The sequence below is a fragment of the Sinohyriopsis cumingii genome, chromosome 16, assembly GCF_028554795.1.
Source record: "Sinohyriopsis cumingii isolate HCF-2022 chromosome 16, ASM2855479v2, whole genome shotgun sequence".
Taxonomy (NCBI): Eukaryota; Metazoa; Mollusca; class Bivalvia; order Unionida; family Unionidae; genus Sinohyriopsis; species Sinohyriopsis cumingii.
Window position 1 is genome coordinate 53829184 of NC_142976.1, and position 19942 is coordinate 53849125.

At 36.6% G+C, this 19942-nt stretch overlaps 1 protein-coding gene across 1 annotated transcript in view; it reads right to left on the reverse strand.

The window, feature by feature from the left end:
* LOC149780433 (protein Star-like) overlaps positions 1 to 19942 on the reverse strand; it is a 51202-nt gene that overhangs the window by 20236 nt on the left and 11024 nt on the right. The window contains exon 2 of the mRNA XM_089937374.1: positions 18330 to 18524. Within this exon, the coding sequence (XP_089793500.1) occupies positions 18330 to 18524 (195 nt within the window). The remainder of the gene's footprint in view (positions 1 to 18329; positions 18525 to 19942) is intronic.

The window sequence follows — 19942 nt, forward strand, 5'->3', positions numbered from 1 at the left end:
ACCCTCGATACCGCCAAATAAACTAAATTTGACCACTCGATGCGATCGTCTACAATCCAAACTCGTGTATCAGAAATAGTTAATCCCTGAGACGAGTGGATTGTCATGGCGTATCCCAACACCCATGGAGATTTGTCAGCGTGTATTGCATCTTCAACCACACTGATATCAACGGCGACAATATCATTTAATACGAGATTTTGATTCTCAGTCTGTCCTGGAATATCAACATTAATATTCTGTTTTCGTGTATCTGATGGTCTATAACACAACGGTACGGGTAATTCTGAGTATTTTTCTTTATGCAGCTGAAATAACTGTTATTGTAAAGCGTCTCTGATTATTTTTCTACTTGCTACGATCAAATCGGTGGGTCTCCATAAATTTAAAAAATCACTCATTGATGTCTCTGAGATCACTCCACGTATTATTTCACACTGAATTTTGTTTGATTGTAATCTGATTAATTTTTTAAACTCCTTCAAATTTGCATCAAGAGCTCTATGATCATCATCTATTTCTTCGTAATAATCAACGAAATTTTTTAACCAATCATGTGGAGATGGTCCAACAAAAGGCGGCGGTTGACCATGATCGCCACACATTATTATGGCGGTATTTTTCGTCAACAACCAATCAAGAAACGTTTTTAATGTATCCAATGAGACCGTGCATATCTCATCCCAAATAATTATTTTAGGTATATATTTTTCTCCCATCCGTTCAGGAGTCCATGTATCCCCGCGCCACCGAAAGAAACTATGATACGTGCACGATTGTACTTGCCGCTGTTTCATCTCACGTGCGAGTCTATGTGTGGGTGTCAGCACGATTATATCTGAATTTCTAAAAACATTAATCGTTCGAGTTGTTTTGCCGCATCCACCAGGTCCATTGAGATATACTGTCTTATATCTAGTTATTGGATCACTCAACGATGGTGCTTTCGACATTTCTGATATTTTATTACTCTCTCGATAAAAATCTCTCATTGGAACATCTGCTGATTCTGTGTAATTGTGTAATAGTTCCTTTTTTATTCTCCACGAACCCCATCGTTCATCATTACTTGTAAATTTCATAACAAGTTCTAAATATTTACTTGAAATATAAAACGAATCTGTTGCGACTCTGACTGCGGTCTCAGGAAATCTATTAATCATCGATAATAAATTTATAGAAACATAAGCCAACATGGAAGATCTTAGATGAGTATATTGCGGGGATACGTCATTTATGTAACTAACGATCGTACCTAATTTTGTTCCGTCGGATAAATAAACACTTTCTCGATTTACAAATATATTTTTCGCCGTTGTGTCAGCGATTATAAAATCGTACTCGGCATCATCCAGAATTAATCGTGCGTGATGTCTTTTATAATCATATGCACCACCTTGAGTAAATTTTCCTATAATTTTTCTACCGAGATCTTTTGCGTTTTTGAGTTTATTAGGAATATCATCTTCGGAAACATCCTTAAACTCGCTAATAACTTCAGAATCTGACATGGGCAACCAAACTTTGGTCTGTGCATGATATGATATAATTGCCTCACTGACCACCAACGATGTCAGTATCATACAATCTAGCATATATCGCAACAAAACTATAGGTGCCCAACGTTTTTCACAAAAATGTCTACCAAACCAAACATAACAAATCTTGTGAAGATTTTCGTTAAACTCGAATGATTCAATACAGGCGAATCCAGTCAGATCAAAATCAGGTAATGGTCCATTAATTGCCACTCGCGTCATCTCGTTTGTAGGGTGACCAAATCTTTCAAAGTACACAGAACAATCTCCGTATCCCAGAAAACTTCCTGGATAACATGCAACCATATCAACCGAAATAACATCATTGTAATTATATTTGGTATTCCATAATCCGCCATGTCCATATTCGACGCAACTTGCGCGTACGTCCTCGAGTAAATCAAATCGTGTTGGTTTCCATGAATTTCTCTCTCTGGCGAAATGAGCCGCAACAGATGGAACGGTAAAACAATTAGTTAGTAATTTGTCAGTATTTTCCGCGTGCTTGTACTTGAAAAACGTCGCGAGATTTTTCATCTCGTCATGGAGGGATTCTGTGCGATATATTTCACCGTTCGGTTTGACAAACTGATCAAATTCACCCTCCTCATTACTTTTAAATAACCATACCGATACAGGATCGGTTTTACTTATTTCGTTGATAAAATCAAACATATCTGTGGGGTAAAATCTAACAGTTCGATCACGTGGAAATATTGTTACTGCGTTAGTCCATGCGTGCGCGTTATGATCGATAATATTTATTGGAGCTCCTTTCGATTTATATTTCGACTGGTACAGTACTTCTCCGGTTATTGTTGCTACGGTTATTGGAAATTTTAATATTTTTCCTAACTCAGCAACATCTTTTATTGTAGCACCGGTATCCTTAACTGAATCAGCCCACGAGTTTATTTTTTCACGCCTTAAATCGGTTAATCCATTTCCACGCATCACGTTTGTAAAGTGTTCTATTACTCGTTCAGCCACACAATTTAACCTTGAAAATTTCATCGGCGCTAGTTTATCAACGTTGGGTTTTTTATTTATCTCATAAATTCCATAAATAACCGCTGTTACAGGATACGCTCGTTCATAATACGGTTTGTCAATACCCGTCAGTAGACCCGGTCTGGAATTTTTACTTAATATGATAGTTTTATTATTGCCAAGGACAGGATCATATTTGTCACGGATAATCCAACTACCTGTTTCTGTTAATACAATAAATTTTACTCTGAAGAAATATTTTTGATTGCCCTCGTATTCAGCGATGTAGTTAATGATAGTTGCCGCTCGCTTGTCGTTCATTGTGGCGTCCGTGACAGTGTTGCGTATAATCTTGAACGTTGACCATGTATGAGATGCACCATCCGTGTAAAATTCTTTCTTGGCGTCGTGAATTTTCGAGATCAAACTTTTATTTTTCGGATCAACCAGATCTCGTACTGGCAAGTCAGAAGATAATCTGTCAAGGTTGAATTTATATTTAACAGGCCTAGTTTGGGATAATCTCTCAAACTCGTTCATATAATTAAAACAAATATTTAAATAAAGAAAATTATATATATATACAATGTCTCAATGCAGATGGCTGATGATCGGCTCAGTAAATCGATGCAACAAATCCTGTAGAAAGGAATTTTGTTGGATGCACTCACAAAACATACGACGAGGAAGTCTAGGACCAATACCATGTCTGAGGTGTGGTATTGGAGTGCGAGGAAAAACAGAATTATGTGGAAAGTGCGGCGGAAAACGGTTCAGAGAACTTAAAAGATATTATGACAAAAAAAATAATAGCGGTGAAAACGCTATAAAATCCGTGAGGGATTATATATCAAGATTTCAGACAAACAATGATTTAAACGTATAATATTATTATAATGGAGCAAAATATATTTGTCCCACATCCTGTCATAACAAACTATGAATCAAATATTAATGGTATCATCAGACACTGTAGGTTAAAAAAACCAGTTGGTTGTATTAATAATCATGGTTATCTAAGGTTTACATGCGAGGGGGGAAAGAAACATTATCTATGTCATAGATTTACGTATGAATGTCATAATGGGATGATCAATGACGGTCTTGTTATTGATCATATTGACGGGGATACTCAAAACAATAATTTATCCAACCTTCGTGTTGTCACATGCAGCGAGAATAATACACGTGGTAATACAGGAAGATGTAAGACAATCGGAAAGAGGGCGGTAATTTCCACAAACATAGAAACTGGCAAAGAAATTATATTTCAGTCTATGAACGCGGCTGGGACATATTTTGATATTAACTCGCGTGTGGTAAAATACGTCGCAGAAAATATAACCAGATCTACTTTCTCGAAAAAATATAAGCAGAAAATTACATTTCAGTATCAATAACTATCATTACCACATTATTAACTATCATCACCACATTATTAACTATCATCACCACATTGAATTAATTTTTTTAATTTATGTCACAGCAGGTCCTCCATACACTACTGAATTTTGATTATATAAAAGGGAGATTACTTTGTAATATATAGTTTTCTTCGTAGATTTTTGGATTTTTATGATCGTAATTAGTCAGTTTAACTAATTACATCGTAATTAATTACTCGTAGAAGTATTATTTATGGTTTTTAAATATTTCCCACCATACAACATTACGAGAGATCATGACAATGTTATTGATCCGCAGGAAGCTGTGTGTAGAACAGAAACCGTTGTCATGGTAATCGATCTGCAGGTGTGTTCATGCCACTGTTATTATTGATTCTCAGTCTGCTTAGGAAAACCGCTGTTTTATATTCAGAAACTGTTATTATTGATTCTCAGTCTGCTTAGGAAAAACGCTGTTTTATATTCAGAAACTGTTATTATTCAGAAACTGTTGTTATAAATACAGAAACTGTTATTATTCAGAAACTGTTGTTTTAGTGTAAATATTAGTTCCTCAGCTATATAGCTTAACTATATATTAACTTCCAAAACATATGTTCATAACAAGGTTTGATAGCTCAATCAGTATGGTATTGGACTGTGACGGCCGCGGTCCAGGATCAAACCCCCATGGCTGACAATTGGTCGGTGGTTTACGCATAATTGCGATTTTTATAATAGTTGGGGGAACCGCAACCCCCCCCCCCCGCTCAGCAAAATTCCCATCCACAATATTGACTTGTGGGTGATACATATTTTCGTATCACCCACTGGATTAATTATTGTGGGTGGGTTTTTGCTGAGCGTACATGTTTGTACTGTCCTTAGTTAGTTATATGTTTGTGCCGTTCATTCATAATCTGAGCTCGCTAATACACTCGATAGGGGCTCTTCATTCATTGTATATAACCATTTCATTGTATATATCCATTTCATTGTATATATCCATTTCCTTAGTTAAGTTATATGTTTGTGCCGTCCAATGCATAATCTGAGCTCGCTAATACACTCGATAGGGGCTCTTCATTCATTGTATATATCCATTTCATTGTATATATCCATTTCATTGTATATATCCATTTCATTGTATATAACCATTTCATTGTATATAACCATTTCATTGTATATATCCATTTCATTGTATATAACCATTTCATTGTATATATCCATTTCATTGTATATAACCATTTCATTGTATATGTTGTGCTGTCCCTGAAACATCCCGACGAACTCGCTAAACACTCGATAGGTGTTCTAGGGATATTTTTTTTTATTTTAAAGATTTATATATTATATAATGAACCATGAAAATATCAATGATGTAATTGTTGCTATTAAAAAATTGAAAAAAGATGGAATTAATATATCTGATGAACTAAATCCTGAAAAAATAGTTTCTGACTTTGAGATTTTACAAGAACGTAAAACCCAGGGGACACACACACTATCATCTGAATACAGGCTCATGAAACGGATTCAGGCGGCAATGTTTCAGTCGCTAGCTACCGTAGAAGATGATCATGTGAAGGATTTCGTTCCTCTCTCTACCGCCGTAGAAAGAATTAAATCGTTATTATCCCACGAGTATGAGGCAAAGAAAACGATTAGTACCCGTATAAGACTATTAAGAAAAATTATGTTAGATCGTGAAACGATCCAGAGTAACTTCGTTACTGGTGAAACGATCCAGAGTAGTAATTCCGATGAAGATGACTGAGATCTTTGATCAGAAATATTATTTCTGAATTTGATGGGTTAGTTGGTACTTAGAATCAAAGATTTAGAATCAAAGATTCTTATTTATGCAATTTGCAATTTTGATGGGTGAGTTGGTACATAGAATCAAAGATTCTGATTTATTATTTGTTTCTGAATTAATTTATTTATTTACTGAATTAATTTGTTTTTTTTTACTGAAATTTAACAAAATTGTACAAATTTCTTAATTTTGACTACCATTTACCCCATCAAAAACATAAAATTGTACAAATTTCTTAATTTGACTACCATTTACTCCATCAAAAACATAAAATTGTACAAATTTCTTAATTTTGACTACCATTTACCCCATCAAAAACATAAAATTGTACAAATTTCTTAATTTTACAAATTATTTATTTCTGAATTATTATTTTATTTCTGAATTATTATTTATTTATTTCTGAATTAATTTATTTATTTTTACTGAAATTTAACAAAATTGTACAAATTTCTTAATTTTGACTACCATTTACCCCATCAAAAGCATAAAATTGTACAAATTTCTTAATTTGAGTACCATTTACCCCATCAAAAACATAAAATTGTACAAATTTCCTAATTTTACAAATTATTTATTTCTGAATTATTATTTTATTTCTGAATTATTATTATTTATTCATAACTCTGATGGGTGAGTTGGTAAACCCTCTATTACATAAAGATCTACGATAAAGTCTTACGACAAAAGTCTTACGACAAAAGTCTTACGACTTTACGTACAGATTTATTACAAGTTCTTCTTCATGTATGTCAATTAAGCGATTAAGGTGGTCTGTGAGCTTAAAATTGATTCGTGTTAACATATTATTGTGACACCGTAAATACACGGGATTAGTTGGTTCTTGCACGATTAAACTTCCAGGGGGAACTTGTGGTGTGAACGTGTACAGGATGTATCCTTGTTGAGCTTGATTTGATCTTCCGAGATCTATTTGATAGCTGCCATCGATTACGTCACAAACCAGACTGACCGCGACCGTCGGTGTTATATTAACGATTCCCGGAGATATGTGTCTTCCGCCGCCGTGTGGATCATTATCATATCTGAGAACAGCTGCTGGTGCAATTAATTTTCTCCATGCATGGAGTATTTTAGGAAAAAACTCATCAATGACATCACTGACAGATTTTCTTAATTTATCCGGATTATAATCAGGAAACTTAAACGTTACAATGTCAGCTTCGGGTATTTTGTACTTGGCTGCGAAGGATTTTTTATAATTGTTTGATGACTTAAGAACCATATCTCTAATTCTGTTGTAGATAACTTCAGAAGAATTAACTATATAATTTAAAACTTCTATGTACCTAATAATATTATCGCGCGCAGATGTTGAATCAAATAAATACTCTTGAAAACTATCACGTAAATTATTTACCTGTATTTCATGGTCTAAGTTTATTGAAGCAAATATAGAATCAATATCAAAAGCAATAACACGTTCATTAAGATTATACAAAAGAGCTCTAGGATCATATACAGGTGCCCTCCCACTCCCTCCTGGTTTTACTTCTATGTAATCTAACCATTCTGAATTCATTTTAATATCATGACGAAGACTGGTCTTTGACGTAAAATCACCCCTCGTTGGTTCTGGTGGTCCTTCATACACCCTGGGAATTTCAGGCCATCCTAGCACGGATCTGATTGAAGATTTATAAATATCAACTACGTAATCAGGCGAGTTTATTTCAATCGTCGAGGACAGGGTGGGTTCATGAACATTAATTGATATTTTTGATTCTTTTCCCGTTATTGATTTTATTCTACGCGCAAATTCCTCACTGATTTGTTCGACCTCGTAACTGCCAGTTGGTATTCCAACAACAACCCAGTCAGGTGTTCCATCGGGTTTGTTCTTGTTAGCAAATACGAGCGAATTATTTGCTGGTGTACCATTAAATGATTTTGATCTGATATTTGGCCAGCTGTAATATACTCGTAATTGTGCTAGTGCTATTTCTTTTACTGGAATTACAGTGGGAAAATTAACACTAAATTCAGGATTAATTGAACTTACCGAGATCATCGTTATCTTTGGCGGAGTTGTGTTGGTCACGATCTGCTGGAGTAATTCTGTCATTATTGATACTTGTATCTTTAATACCGATACCTTCGTCGTATATTTTGGTTATCATTGAAAATTCGAAATCAGATATAATTCCATCACTGAGACTCGCTGATAACAACGAGGATAATTTCGAGTATGCTACCGTCGCTGTATGTAATTTTATTTTGTAATCGGATAATTTTTCGTTCGTGCAAGTACATATTTTTTTTGTGATGATATTAAGCACACCTGCAATAGTTGTTGCTGCTGAAATACAAATAGTTACAGCTACTGGTGCCATCGTTGTCAACGCTGATAATATTACACCGGTTCCAGCAACAACAGCGGATACTGAATAAACAATCACATCAACGATAACCAATCGTCGTCGATATTTTTTTACTTTTACTGTATATTGATCAACTTGATCTTTTAGCGCAGCCTGCCATTCACGCGCTTGATTGTATCTGTATTGTGCACCGTCCATATATATTTTTATGCAGTAACCAATTGATGTGCTTCAGCTACAAATTCCAAACACCACCAGTAAGATGTTGCGGTTAATGTCTTATCATCTGCTTCCAGAATAAATATTTCTTCGGTTCCGATATTTAATATAACAGATACAACCCCGGAAAACCTGTCGGTGGAATGACGCCATGGAAACGTTGTAAATATTTCAAATTTTGCAGCACTGAACACGGACAACCTGTACACGCCAGTGACTGTTGCGGTATATTTGATAGTATTATTTTGTTTTGACCATGTTGCAAATCCCGATGATACCGTGCATACGATGTTTGTGATGTGCCCGGGAGTTATTTCAGCTGGAATTTTAATCAGACTGGTTTTATTGATAATCTCAGGAATTCCCGCTATGATGTTTAGTTGTGTTCGTTTGATCATGTCTAGGTCAGTTTTGATATCAGAAAGTTTTATATCGATGACGGAAGGAGTTCCAAAGAACTTATTTATGGCATCATCGGTTTTCTGAAAATTTCTTCGAAGCCTTGTAAACGCGCCCGTGTGAACATCATATTCGGCCCGCAGCGTGGATAGTTTTCCATCCACGTCGTCGACGTATAGTTTGTTTGCGACGTCGTTGTCAGATTTTGGAGCTGTTACAGCTACTATTTTGTTCCCGTTCATGCTAAGTTCACCTGTCATTGTGTCACCGGTGTTTCTCACGCGATTAGCAACACTTTTTGCAATTTCATCTCTGATGGTTTTAAGTGACATACTTGAATCTCTGATTCTACCACCGTCAGTAAACACAGGAATATTATCTGTAACTGCACCAAGTACTCATCGAACTATATCATTCCATTTGATATTGCTAGTTTTTAGTTTACCATATCGATCTTGAAAAATAACAACTTCATCTGGGTCAACTCCAGCAAGGTTCATAATATCAGCAAGGTCATCTTTAGTCGCATAATTCGACAGATCAACGTCGGATTTTATTTTCTTACTAGTAGAAGATCTTCCGTAGATGTCAACCATTATATAAGATCCGTTGTTTAAAACGCCTTACGCGCAACAAATCGGTTGCTTGTATAATCGTGCACGACTTTATGTGGCGGCCTGGATGATTTTGATATAGCGTCGAGTACATTAATTACTTCACGGCCGCATATTGGCGGATCTGTCATTGTTTGTGTGGGTAGCGTTGAATACCAAACTCTGGAACCTCTGGTTGTTGCGTGCAGTGGTGCGACATACTTGATAAATTCAACAGGTGGAGCTAACCCGTACGAATCAAAATAAACAATTCCACGTGGATCAACCGCGTATGATACCCAATGAGTACCAGGTCCAGAACGTTCATCGAGATTAATAATACCTGTTTCTAGTTTGTTTGGTTGTTTCGGTAATTGATCTCGCATAAAAACACCTCTAAAGGCAGATATTTTTAATTTTTTAGCGGCATTAAGTAAATCAAAATTTGATGCTGGAACGTCTAACGAAGTGATCCTGGAAGCCTTAGGCCTCTCCCCCAACGAGATCCCGGTAATCTTAAGCCGCGTCCCTTTTTTTTGTATCCTCGCCCTGTTGCCTTCTTTAGTGCCATTCCAGCAGCTGTTCCAACAGCACCTAACGCGGCTGCTTTTGCTACGGCTGGAGCAGCTGCAGCTATTAATGCCGGAATGGCCGCAAGTAGTGGAAATATACCACCGGTTTTAACCATGTCTTTGATGGCGCTCGGGGAGAGATGGAATTGAACTCCAGTTTTTGATTCTAGGGCTTTATTGAAATGTTTAATCTGATTATTTGTCAGCGATAATTTGTTTGGACCACCACTAATATGATCTCGTTTTAGTGATATTTTAGTTCCGCATTTGTTGGCGGTTTTTGATTGAAGCTTTTTTACCTGACCCGGGGTCAGAGTAACATTAACATGACTATACGACATTTTTATATAAATAATATTTTTCTAAATAACACGATTAAATATTTTCCACTGGTGCATCAACAACTCTCATTCGACCACTACCACCTTCAAGTAACATGGCTTTGTCGCTAAGTATGACCGCGATCGCTCTGTAGGTGCCTCGAATAAGAGGTGGACCGGGTATATCAGGAGGAGGGTTAGTAACACGAGCTCGAAAGTGTATATCAACGACAGATTGCTTGGATAAATCAAGATGTTCCAACGAAAAGTAATAAATCGGATATGAAGTTCTGAAATCTAATTGTGATATTTGCAACCCAGTATCTATATTTTGATCACGTCCCATGAATGACATTAAACGATGATATGCACGCGCTACATGATTTTGATCAAAATTTAACAATATATCTTCAGCTGGTTCTTGATGTCCATTTATCCGTAAGGAAACTTCATTAACTCCAAGGTTGTCAAATATCATATGTGAACGTTCTTGATCATTTATCCTAGCATTATCTTGTAGTGCAATAAAATATGTCGTGGTGCAGAAACACCTTGCTGTGATGCTATATGCCATGTAAATAAACCATTAACATTACTTTGAATAGCATCTGTGGTTACTGTTAACCATAATAGCAATGATTTACCGCCTTGATCCATAAAAGAGAGTAATTTGTGTTCTTCAGTAATAGATGGAGTCATTACTGGCATCCACAATGAAAGCTTCGATATATTTACTTTACCAGCGTCATCAACAGCAAAACCTCGCCAGATTGCATCATTATCATCACCTTTTCTTACAAGCACAACTGTGTGTTTAGCTCCAAAGATGACCTTTCTAACATTTCTGCAAAATCCAAAGATGTGAGACAGTGGAATTGCACATGAAAAATTTCTATTATTTCCTGACAACGCTGTTCGGCGTGTTGCAAACCCTAAGTTGTAAGTCGCGCTATCATCTTTTACAATATCAAAAGCAGCAGCTGGTCTGGCTGCGTATTCAGGACCATCATCAACTGGTTGTGGATCAGATGCAGTACCTACTGGTGTCAGTATTTTAGCATACCTGATATGATCAGCGTTGTTGGTAATATCCTTAGCAAACATCATTGTTGGACCGGCTGATCTTGTAAAGTCGTCAGAATATCTCGCCAGACCAATTATTGTTGTAGCAACATCAACATCCTTCTGAATTGATTCAATATTTTTTCCATCAATCATGTATGTGGCGCTATCAAACAGTGCCATAATCCCGTTGTTGACAAAACCAACACGCAGATTGGCACCATATGCCGTATCATCCCCCTTTACAAGTTCACCTTCTACTTCAATAAATGCCTCAGAGGGCAAGAAATATCTACTTGTATCATGAACCTGTAATTCGATTCTCCCTCGCTGATTTGGTAGTCTTGCGTCATAAGAATAAAATTGATAATCACGTACCGACTCGTACTTAAGGACAGGTGCCTCCATATCAAATGCTGGGTCTGATTCGCGCCTGAACATTTTTATTATAGTTACCATTTTTCAAATGATGATCATCGTCGACGAAGACCGCTTCCTGCTATTAAATTTGCTGTTATATTTTTTTCTGCTTCTTCACATATCGCCGCTAGTTTTTGATTTGCAGCCTGATTTATTATTTTACTAACATCTGCGGGCATCACCTCAGTACTTGCCAGTTTCACCGGTGGTTGTTGTTTTCGTCGCAATAATCGTGCTAGTCTTTCCTTGATCGCCGAGAACGCCTTACCAGCAACATTGACAATTGCACCAGGAGCTTTATCACGAACAATATCAATAGCCTTCATCGATAATTGTTTTGCAACAGGTGCTACTTTTGGAGCTATCCTTGTAAATAATCCCTGAATGACATCACCAAGTCCATTTCCGTAAATAACACTATAGATTGGTAATCGTGAGTTTACCGCTCTAACCTGTGTGGGTTTACGATGATTATCATGCACAATCATCTTATTTTATTTACCATTTATCTAACAACTAGTCATCAACGAGCTCATCAATAAGTTCTCGGTAAACGCCGATATCCATGATACCACCTTGAAATAGTCGCCGACAAATATCAGCTGCTTCATTGGTTATTTCTGGTGAATTATTTCCGGCACGTTTTCCTCCTATGAGAACTTCTAACCGTGACACGTCATTGATGATATTATCAGGACATAAACCAGATCCTGTTTTAGGTTCATCTTGAGGTGTTTTAAATACTGGTGGTTGCATTACCGGAGTAAGTACTTCAGTGGTGGCCGGGGGTGAGTCACCTTCTCGAAATCCATGTGGTGAATCTGTCGGTGTAAATGTTACATCCGGTGCAGAAATTTTATGTAAAGGTGAAGAAATTTTCTTCGAGGAGTATGATTTAAGTGACTCTTTAGCCTTTTTAATTTCCGACTTCAACCTTTGCTGCGGCGAAGAAGATTGCTGTTGTTCTATTTGTTGCAGAGGTGGAGGAAGCTGATACTGGGAGGACTCTCCTTGTCCTAGTTGTTCCCGTCTCCCTCTAAGTCTATTTACTTCTTCATTAAATCTTTTAAATTCTTGACCTCTAGCTTGTTTTTTATTGTAATATACGCGATATATCCATTTAATGAAATCATCATCATTTGTTTTTCCATAAAAGGGTTTTAAAAAATTAGATTTATTAGATATATTTTTTGATATCATCTCAGGTAATTTCTCTCTTTCAGTTTTTCTAATTTCCTCAACAACTCCTTCGTTAAATCTTGCAATTAATTTTAAGCTCTCTCCTCCTGATTTGGATTTAGATGCAAGTTTTTCTCTCACATCGGCGACTTCAGTACGAAGTTCTCCAATACCTTCAAGTATTTCCTCACCAACAGGTGGAGGTTGAGCTGCAGCGATGTCAGTTGGAAGGTCTCGTAAAATCTTCTTTGCCTGTTTAGTTCTTCTTGCTATTTTTTCAGTCTGCGCCGCAGTTTGTTTTGATACCGGAAGAAGATCTTCTTTGATGACAGTTGTAACTTGTTCAGTAGCTGCAGTGACGGGTTTAAATAGTTTTTTAGTGTCTTCTTCAAACTCAACTTTTGCTTCTTGCTGCGCTTGCAGATTTTTTCTAAATGAGTCTCTGACAGGAAGAATTTTTTTTAATTGTTTCTAATCGTTCTCGTGCTGTTCTTGCAGTATGAGATTCTGGATGTATGATTTTATTATAACATAATAATTTAATTAATATCAGCAGAAGAGGAGCAGCAGAGAGGGTACCTACCAACGTTGGTCGTCAAAAAAATAAACAAGAAATAAATAAACACGTAGAGTACTTTATTTTTTCAGATACTATTTCGAACTGAGGTTTCATTAGTACAATCGTCCATTACAGAAATAAAACATCTCAAGGAAGAGTTCATTTGTAAAATCTTGACCTTTCTACGAGATGATTTTATTTGTTTGTTTTATTTGTTTTGTCGGAATTCTATGGTCTGTTCACCCTCTCTGCTGCTGCTCTTTAAATATGATGGAACGCGTATGCAGATAATCATCACTTAAGTGTCACCTATAGAAACAGCCATGAACACGACGCGAATTAGTAAACACTATTAAGAAACCTCGCCTGTACTTGTCCGACCAGAGCGGAAGCAATACAGAAAACGTACAGTGTCTACACTAAGGGGGCGCTCACCAGTTATTATGTAATTTCGAGAGAGTGACGCATGTAAGGTGAAGTTGTTTGCATTTAAAACATGCACAGTGGAGAGAATGTTGGCATACATATACGCTACATTAATGTAATGTGGATGATATTTCTTTGGATATTCTACTTTTGGAAATTGTACACGATCTAAGCACACTGCTAACTAAAATGACTGCTCATTTGTGCGAAAAAAATCAGCCTGAATTAGTCTAAAGTACACTATCCATAGCAGCTACTAAAATAGGGAAAATGAATTTTGCCAGACTAGACAATACCAGCTGCTGAAAGTGCAATTAATGAATTACCAAATATATAAAATGTAAAATAAAGTTAGTGGCTCTTTTTATACAATTTACCTCTTGAATTTCAGGAAGTGAAAATGGCCAAGCGGAGCTAGCACTTTTTTGAAAGGTGTACATCTGGAGTAAGGCCAAGCTGTATACTCTATAACCCATATTACACCCATTATTCATATACCAAAATAAAAGGAATTAAAGGTTCTTTGAACTATACCTATATACAAGGTCTTTTTTAAATAGCCACAATAACCAGTGAGGAAAGCCGCGGAAATTCCTTTTCTTTAAAATTCTATGCAAAATACGAAATTGTAGACGCCACCTAAACGCAAAAACCTTCACATGAAAGTGAACTGAGATACTTTAACTATAAAGTACGTACGCCAATATGCATTATGAGGCAATTACCGGTAGGGAAAAAGGCTCACAAACCACATGTAGAAGTAAAAACATTAAAGTTGGCGACCGGACGTTAAGAATGCCTTGAAATAGAAACTCACCATAATGTACCCGTTCGTAACGGAGTTATACATATATATTAGGAATTTTTATTAGCGCTAGAGACTTGGACGCACGGGATAATTATAGCCCGCACTGAATGTTAAGTCCCAGTGCAAGTAGCTAAGTGTGTAACGTTGGAGTATACTTTCCTTAAAAGTGACCCGCCCCCCCAACTCGAACTTGAAATGGTACATCTTCCGCGTGGATTCTGACTTTTGCGAGTCCTACACCAATTATTTTACCTAAGGGGAGATCACTCTGCTCCCTTTTGCTAAAGGTGCTATCTGGGAGGGCTGGATTTGCGAGGTAGTAGTAGTTCTGCTAGGGTATTATGATTAGGGAACGTATTTAAAGAAGAGACAGAAGAATTCGACATGATATGCAAGATGTTAGCACAAACTTTATATTAAACATATGTCATATTGTTACTTTCAACTAACTCGACAAACATAGTGGAAGTCATATATGTGCTACTTAAAGGAGACTAGAAATCAAAATTTTCCTTTTACGTATGTAATTCTCTACAGCTTTTAATCGAACTGTCATGTTTATAAATTAAATATCGTAAGCGGGTAGTGATTTTATTGCATGGAAGATACCACGATTCCGTAAATTGCCGAGTTTTTCCGAGTTTTGATAAGACGACAGATCACGTCGTACCGTGACGCAATACTAGCCAGTCCTCGAATACAAACATAAACATTGGCGAGCGAGGCAGACGGAAGGAGACCACATTTAGGTTGCACATTCAAAACTTGAATCTGCAGTCTGATATAATAGTTTATGTACTGTACTGGTCAGTGCTAAAAGAAATTTTTTAGGCACAGACCCCGGGCTGGTGACTTAAATAAACTCAAGCCCTGACTGAAATTCCACAAGCCCGGACAGTTCATACCTGTCAACTCTCAAGCCGGGAGAAAAACCTCCCGATTTTGGGGGTATTTCCTCATCTACATCCCCATCTCGTAATATCTCTCAATTTTTCGCAGCGAAGTCCCGATTATTACATTATGTCTGTCAATTTTCATTTGTCAGAAGAAAAAACCCCAACCCCAAACCATTTTTAAATATAACGTATGCAATCCAGTCTAAACTGCCACACTGCATATCGTAGTGATATATATGACTAAAAATTGTTAAAGCTACGTTAAAAATTCAAATCACACGCACTCACGTCTAAATCCGGCACTGGACGAAATAATTAATATCACACAACATTTTTTTTTCTTTTTTTTCTTCTTTAGTAAATAGAACGTGAAAATTAAACATTATTCAAGTAAATTTCAGATGTTTTTAAACAACTACAACAGTACTATAGTATAAAAAAATGAAAAGAATAAAATTGTCACCAGTTAGCTTAAATGAATGATCACTGTGAAATTTTCTCTCCAAACAAAATCGCATCTCCATTTCCGCCAAAGAAACTCGGCCAGTTAACACCTGACATTCCTCTACCGTATATGTAAAGTTTAATGCCATGATTAAATTACAAGGAATAAAACAAAATATACCATGCAGTATATGTGGCCCTAAAGAACTAATTCTGAATAAATATTTTGTTCAGCAAACAGTGTTATATGCATTAAGACTTAAACCTGAAGTCCATGGCATCTTAAGTAACAACAAAATAGGCATCGTTTATTTTGGCAATCAATTGCTGGTGCTTACACATACACACACTGTCGAACATGGTTTCTTTGAAGTATGTCTGAAGGGCAGTCCTTTTCACAAGATCAATGCAAGGATAAGGAGTCTGTTCATTAGTCACACCGGCTTTATTGTTTGCGTACTTAAATTAAAACTTTAGCTATTTTGCAATTTAGCCAGAGCTGACCAGAATATGCAAAATGGGCTTGTACTGGGAGAATAATAAGGCGTGTCACATGGAGAAAAGGTACGTCCCATGGGCGCTCGCACATTGGGGCAAGGGGTTGGGGGTTGGGTCAATAGTGTCTACCCCCTCCCCCCCAGTTTCTATTGTCAGCCATTTAATGTGAAACTTTGACCTCTTTTCTTTTAATCGCTGCTATTTAAACTGCCCAAGGAATAGTTTTATATCAGTTCCAATCATTACAGATTACCGTTTATACATACTATATGTATACAATGATTTTTTTTTTAAATTTGTAATTTTTATAAGATTACTGAAAATTGTGTTTTCTCGAAACACGACAGGTTTAGAATATTATTTTTGGCAAAGCCTCCATTTGATTAAAATCAAATCAAAATTTCACCTTGGACAGTAGTGATTTGATTTAGATTGTGCCGTGTTAAGGCATGTATGTCAACATCTTGAAAATACATTTACTCATTTCACCCGGGTGATCAAAGTTTCCTCAGGCAAACAATTTTTGTTTCGACAAGCCTGACGGGCACCTAACTTTGAATACAGGATGGGCCGGAACTAAAACCAGAGGGGCCCAGGGTGTCGGGCTATCAGATTTATTTTTTAGCACTGCTGGTGTAGATAAAAGATCTGTGAATTGATTGTTGCATTTTGTGGCCACTTACTCGGCCTTCTGCCTATTTTCGTAACTCGCACGTTTAACACTTTTCCCAGGATTTAAAATATTCAACGTTATGTCTGGAACAGCGCCAGCTTTTAGTCTAGGCCTAGCATTTGCGTATCCTTGAGCTGCCATTTTTTCAGAATCCCTCTCGTAACATTCCTTTGAGAAATGTAACGAGCACATAGTGCTGTATGGTGTTGCTTTGAAATCGACTCGTTTGTAATAATGTATCCATTCTTTCATTATGCCTTCATCTTTCGGAAAAGAAAAAAATGTCGTCCACGTGCTTTTCTTAATGTTCTGTTATTACACCCGTAGGCAACGCAAAACGGTATTGTCTTTTACTCTGGCAACTCCCACTTGGGCTGCCGGAGTCGCTACTATGACGTCACATCCCGAAAGTAACCGAATAGGAGCGGAAATTTTGCATACGAGGTCACGGAAATTCAGCTCCTAGAAGATAGGCCAATATTTTAATATTGGCATTACGGTCGCAGATGATACTTCAGAATAAGGTTTTCTGCTATAGTACTTTTATTATTATTCTAGATTTCCATTGGTTTCTGGTCTCCTTTAAAAACAGCCATAAATCAACATGCGTCTCTGATGTTAGAATATTAGATACATTTTGTATTACTATAGCGTGATAGTAGAGACCTGTACCTTTGGCCAAATTTGGCATTTTGGAAACTGCATAATTAATCATAATTGGTAGCTCTGATCAGTGCTCGGAAAGGGTTATCGGGATAATGAGCATGCTCTCTCTCTCGTGTCAACATCCCATAAAATTCAAATAACAGACAAATACAGAAGTTATACAAACCCGTGTCTTCGGCTTTTTATTAAAAATCAAATTAAAAAATCAACAAATTGCGTTTACATTTGCCTATCACCATGCCGTGAAGGAATCGAACACTTTAAATTAAACCGGATTAAAAAATTACTTTACCAGCATGAATATAGAACATGTAAAAAATATCGGATGTCAAAAAGGTCAATATTTAATATACGAGATGAATAATATATAGCTTTTGTTAGTCAAGGCTAACATTAGTCAAATTTAATTTACTTTAATCATTACACATTTGAGATTATGTTTATCACATAGACTTAACGATCAACGAGAGAGAGAGAGAGAGAGAGAGAGAGAGAGAGAGAGAGAGAGAGAGAATTTGTACCACAGTTGGAAATGGGTGTGTGCTGAGGCAGGCATTTATGTGGAATGCTTTTCGGTTCAGTCTTTTCAGGATTTTGAAGTTCACAGGATCTGGTTCAACGAGTAATCCATTCCATCCACGGGACTTCTCAAAGAAAAGAGATGTAGAAGCATATTCGCCCAACCATGCACCAGCTTCGACGAAGAATCCCTTCTCCTAAACATAAGAGGAGAAAGATGTACCTTTTAAAATAACGTTTACCTATCTATAATTACACACACACACACACACACACACACACACACACACACTTTGGAGACTAATATTTACTTAACATTCATCCTTAAACACTAGGTTTGCTGATCACATCTTAGTTTTCAAACGCAATTTATAAAGATAGAAACTGTATATATGTAAAGTTAAATATGTAATTGATTTTTTAAAATTATTTCTTTGATTGAGATATATAATTATTACGTACATTTATTTTACACACACACACGCACATATATATATATATATATATATATATATATATATATATATATATATATATATATATATATATATATATAGTGAAGTGGCAAATTTTATGTCGATCTAACAAGAATACATTAGCTGAGACCAGACAACCATTAATTAGATTTATGGAGACAGGCGCGTATCATATCGCCATACTACCGTGTACGGTAATGTCCTTTAGAGGGAGAATTCTGTTCCTAATTAAACATTTGTTTATACAGCAGCCAGGCGGACAATTTAGGACAAGGAAAACTTCATTTTCATGGTAAAGTTGTCAAAATTGAGAGAACGCAGAAACTCTGTTACTCAAACTACCAGGGTCAAGTTGACCCTGACTTTGGCGCCTCTGGGAAAAGGCGGCAGAGATATTTGATTCTGATTGGTACGTTAAATGAGATGGCGTGTTCCAACACAAAATTTCATAGGTTTTAATATCGCCCACATCGAATTTTAATCAGTCTAAGCTTTTCCTACGAGAGGGGACCCAAAAGTACGACTCCGGAAATTTGCAAGAAATCTCCGTAAAAAAAACTGTTGTCCAAAAAGGGGACGATTGTCGAAAGGAACCGACGAACTAATTTACCGATTAGAGGGAGGAACGTTGAAAGCAAAGGGAGAAAATAGCTCCAGAGACGTATGGAACGAATGAGGTGGTGTTATTCTGAGACCTATACGGAGAAGCATAGAGAAGAGTGCAGTGATCCTGTGACGCAACCCTGCGACGTATTAATTTCTGAAGAAGTATTTTGAAAATATCCTGAGACGGATGGTAGAAAGTATCATCCTGAGATCCAAGGGTCTGAACAGCGACAGAGGAAGCAAAAACAGACTGAGGACGAGCAGGTTATGAAATCGTACAAGACGTTGACTTCGATTGTTCACTCGATCCTATGATGAACTAAATCTATCAGTAAACAGACCGACTATTTTATTTAAATCTATTTGCGTTTTCTTTGTATTTCGGTTAAAGTTAAATTTCTAAAAGCAGAGTACATTCCCGATGTAATGAATTTTCACAGTGTTTGTATGTAATTGAATAAATTGTTTGTTTACATGTACGGGGGCTCGTGTTGGTTTGTTCTATATACCTGCTCAGATCTCTATCTATTCCA